Source organism: Palaemon carinicauda, chromosome 3, assembly GCF_036898095.1.
Source record: "Palaemon carinicauda isolate YSFRI2023 chromosome 3, ASM3689809v2, whole genome shotgun sequence".
Taxonomy (NCBI): domain Eukaryota; kingdom Metazoa; phylum Arthropoda; class Malacostraca; order Decapoda; family Palaemonidae; genus Palaemon; species Palaemon carinicauda.
In genome coordinates, this window is record NC_090727.1 from 119,807,476 (window position 1) to 119,812,475 (window position 5,000).

The 5,000-nt window shown below is 38.2% G+C and overlaps 1 protein-coding gene across 1 annotated transcript in view; it reads right to left on the reverse strand.

Moving 5' to 3' along the window:
* LOC137633707 (dynein axonemal heavy chain 6-like) overlaps nucleotides 1-5,000 on the reverse strand; it is a 384,249-nt gene that overhangs the window by 202,117 nt on the left and 177,132 nt on the right. Inside the window, exon 9 of the mRNA XM_068365957.1 lies at nucleotides 4,832-5,000. This exon is cut by the window's right edge and continues 8 nt beyond it. Coding sequence (XP_068222058.1) covers nucleotides 4,832-5,000 — 169 coding nt within the window. The remainder of the gene's footprint in view (nucleotides 1-4,831) is intronic.

A 5,000-nucleotide genomic window follows, 5' to 3' on the forward strand; every position in this document is an offset into this window, starting at 1 on the left:
ATACCACTTTATTCTTAGAACTGGGAGAAATACTTGTGTATTCAATAGTCATTAATTGCCTGGCACACTTCCTCAATTTATGTGAGAGATTGTGGTGTTGGTTAGATCATATTGTTGTGCGGACAATAATGAAAAGGAATGAGAATGAGGGATTATGGCTATATCAACTGTAACTATGCCTGTGCAATATATCGGCACGGTCTGAAAGTATGTAATCATCACCAGCACTGTTAAGAGTCAAACTTGACTCATTGGGCTGGTAATTCTCATTTTGATGATGATAATGATAATATGCCACTGAGGAAGTTATCCTCTTTTAAAGCACAAGTGGGTTGACTTTCACAAAATTCACTGCAGGTTTCTTTGGGCCGCACAGAACCCCATGGGCCACAGTTTTCCCATTTCTGATGTGCAGTGTTGTGAACGGTCCTGTGGGAGGTGGAAGATGTGGGTTTCTTTAGTTTCTTCGGAAGTGGGTGTTGTAGGAGGACCAGCAGGTGTTGCATCCGGGGGAAGACCTTTTTCCTCAACAGGCCAAGAAAGGGAATGAAGAAACTTGCTGTTAATGCATGGCCACTCTGCTTTATCATTGTACGAAAGGGAGTCTGTGATAAATTTTGGGAACTCTCGAAGAGGAATCTTGTTTCAATCTTTACTGTAGTTGGAGTAGAAGGAGAGGACGAGAGTCTTAAGAAGGTCAAGGTGGAGAAGGCTGTGAAGTCGTCTTTAGCCAGTAGATTTTTCAGCGTGCTGAAGAGTTCCACACCCCTATGTAATTCATGTACTTCCACATGATTTTGCCACCTGTGTAATTTGTTTGTCAGTAATACTGCTCCAGGGTTTGACTTTACGTGTTGGTGAATTCCTTGGTGGCCATGTTGTACATGTTAGTTATCAAGCTAACTAACCTGATATCCTATCAGGAGATTATGGAAGGTGATCTCTTTACTCCTGAGGATCATCTCTCCAGGTGGCAAGGATCAGTATTTTGCCATGACTGTCATTATTATTCAGTTCTTTTGTGAAATTGATAAATTTTCACAAGATACTCATGAAAACATGGTAATTTCTGCACAAGAGCTGATCCTTAGCCTGAAAATGTAGTTCTTTGACAAAGAAACACCATGGCATACAAGGTAATAGAGGGCTTAACACTATTAGCCTCTCACATGAAGTAGAATTTAATGCCATTTTATGTGGTTTCATCAGGGTATATACCTTTATTGAGAGGTAACCTTTTTACTCAAAATACCTCCATCAAACAACAGTTGCTGGTTAGGGACAATGAGAATCATACATTAGTCACATAAATTCCATGATTGGGTCTATGATAATCAATTAACATCTTACCTTTTTTGGTATAGCCCGCCTATTCCAATTATGAAGTACTTTCCCTATCAGGTAGTGCAGGTTGGCCAGGGCACCAGCTGCCCGTTGATATACTACCACTAGAGACGTACGAGGTTCTTTGATTGGCCAGACAATACTACATTGGTTCCTTTTGTTTGGTTATGGTTCATTTTCCCTTTGCTACACATACACTGAATATTCTGGCCTATTCTTTACATATTCTCCTCTGTCCTCATACACCTGACAACACTGAGATTACTAAACAATTCTTTTTCACCCATGAGGTTACTGCACTGTAATTGTTCAGTGGCCACTTTCCTCTTGGTAAGGGTAGAAGAGAGACTTATAGCTATGGTAAGCCGGTCTTCTAGGAGAAGGACACTCCAAAATCAAACCATTGTTCTCTAGTCTTGGGTAGTGCCATAGCCTCTGTACCATGGTCTTCCACTGTCTTGGGGTAGAGTTCTCTTGCTTAAGAGTACACTCTGGCACACTATTCTATCTTATTTCTCTTCCTCTTGTTTTGTTAAAGTTTTTAAAGTTTATATAGGAAATATTTATTTCAATGGTGTCACTGTTCTTAAAATATTTTATTTTTTCTGGTTTCCTTTCCTCTCTGGGCTATTTTCCATGTTGGAGCCTTTTGTTTATAGCATTCTGGTTTTCCAACTAGGGATGTTGCTTTGCAAATAACGATAAAAAGATCATCTCTAATACTCTGCATGAGATGTTCATTGGGAAAACCGCCATTGCGTTTTTTTATTTCTTACTAAGAGCATTCTTAGGTGGAACAAGCTAATAAGCCCCTCCTACATTACTGTCTTAATTGATTGACAATGTTATACAACTCCTTAAATATGCCGATCTCTTTTGTATATCATCCCTCTTGTAATTAGCGTAGATATTAGTTTTCTCCATGAGATATCTTTTTAAGTGTATGGGTTGTATGAATTGCTTTACATATATGTGTATATACTGTTTTTGATATTATTGTTAAGTGTGTTTTAGAAAATGAGACCTTTTTGTTTCTTTTGATTCTTATGCTCTCGAGTAAAGTCTGGGACCAGTACTGTACGTCTTAAGACTTCACCAGTGTTGTCTAATGTATTGTGATTTTCGTGGACTGCATGGCAATATTCAAGACTTTACAGATGGCTCCAGACATCATGATATTCTATTATTCTCAGAAATTTCGGTTTCTTAAAGGAGGCACTCGTCTCGGCTTATTATTCCAAGCTTTAAGAAAAATAAGATTTTGAAATGGGATGGCATCCCTAAGGCAAGGGGAATGGCAGTCTATATTAGGGCTGTGTATCATGCTTCTCATATATTGATTGTGTTATGACTGAGGATGTCTTGAGATTCGGGTAATGAAAGCATAAAAACTTTTATTTGTTTGATCTATCGGAATCCAGACTTTAGAATCCATCTCAATTTTCTGCTTACCTTTATGGGTAAGATACAAGATATTTTTTTGGCTTGTTGGTAGTTTCAACACTCACCATAAGGAGTTGTTAAATTGTTTCTTTTTGTGATCGCCATGGCTTAAAAGCTTTAGACCTTTCTTCTGAAACAGGCTGTGTACAGATTGTAAGTGAAGCTTTTCACAGTTCTGGTAACTGGTTGGACTTGGAATACAATAACGTCACCTAGTGAAGACGTTTTTCGCGGAACTCTGTTGAATTCTCGGCCTGAGGTATGTTTCAGCTTATATTTCTCATTTGTTAAATCTTTGAGAAATATTAGTTAATCTCATGGAGAGACTATAGTGAGAAGTAACACCGAGTGAAGACTTTTTTTCGCGGAGCTCTGTTGAATTTCCACCCGGAGCTGTTTTAGATTATATTTCTTGTTAGTGAAATATTTAAAAAATATTAGTTAATCTCCTGGAGAGACTAAAGTGAGAAGTAAAAGTACATCTTGGCTGGTTTCCCCCAATGTGGATCTCCGAGGAGAGACTTGAAACGGTGGATAGGATGTGAATTCAAAAGGTTCTACCGCAGAAAGTGTTTATTTTTAAGAGGCAAGCACCAGTGATGAAGACTTAAGAAACTTTAATTTGGTTTGTCCACACTGCGTAGATGAATCCAAAATAGCCAACACCAATATACCAAAAATGGAGGAGGAATTAAAAATTAAAGACCCTGATTTAGATGAACGTGATGAGAAAATCGCTTTATTGGAAAACCAAATGGCAGAGCTTAGCGCATACACAGCATAATAATCTAGCGATGAATATTTAATCTATTAAGTCAACACTTCAAACACTGATGGACCCAAAACCAGAGAAAGTGACATGTGCTGACAAAGTTAGGGAAAAGACACTAATGGTAATTAAATCAACTAATGCATCAATTAAAATAATTGACAGAAAAAATGAGGTTGAACATGCACTTAAAGACATTCCGATTCTTAACACAAGGTCAACTTCTAATGTAAATAATGTTGTACTTTGCTGACGAAAAGATCAGAGAGGATGCAGCAAGCAAGTTTCAAACTATGGTTGCCGACACTGAGACGAGGAAAATTGTAAAACTAAAACCCTAAATTATGATTTGCAATGTATATAGTGATGAAGATTAAGTAGTGATTGTTTTAATTCAAAGAAATCGTTGCCTGGAAGAAAAGATAAGTCTTGTATACAAGAAAAGTGCTGCAGGTGGGACTGCCCACTACTTGTTGAAATCTGATCCTGAAGTTCGGAAGGCTATTCATAATAATGGTGACAAAGTTATGTTGCGATGGGGTGCTTATAACATACGTGATAGGTATCATGTGATCACCTGCTACCACTGTGAGAGGTATGGACATTTTGAAAAAGAATGCAAGTTTAAGACTGATGATAAAGTCTGCGAGAAATGTTCAGAAAAAGATTCCACCAAAGAATGTAATTCGCAACAGTTAAAATCTATAAACTACACTAAATTAAACAAACCAGATATAAATGAAATTGCACAGATTTTGAATTAGAATTGGAAAGACCCACATAAAATACTGATCATGGATACTAAGGATGTCATAAACTGTGGCTATGTAAATATACAATCTGTTGGTAATAAAACTATTCAAATTCGAGAATTGATAATTAAGAAATATTTGTACATACTAGCATTATCTGAAACATGGCTAAATAACTTACACAAGGCTGAGATCGCTGAAATGTCCCCCCCCCCCCCCCCCCCCCCACACACGTGCCTTCCTTCATATTCCGAAAGAGGGACAGGAGGTCTGGTGGGGACGACGGGCTCTTCATTCATAGGGGTTACTCAAATCTCAAAATGTTGAAAAGAACTAGTGTAACAAGCTTTGAACGTATAAAAATGAACTTTAGGCCCCCCCACAAAAAAATATCCATTGTACAGTTTACAAATCTCCGTGAACAAATACTATCTATCTTGTTATAGCAAGGAGAGTACTGTAGAGTTTGTGCCTCTTACGAAGCCATTCTCCAATACGGTTCTTAATCTTTTCTACAACCTACCTTGACCTTTTCCTCCTGAACGATCATTTGCTCCCTTATAGCTGTGACCTGATTTCTTTTCTGTACCAGTGCGTGAGTTAGGCGCTGGCCTTCTTCTTGAGTTGCTTTTAGTTCGGGTTCCAGTTCACTTAGTTCCCCCTTAAGTTCGTCGGCGCTGGCGCTCGTTTCT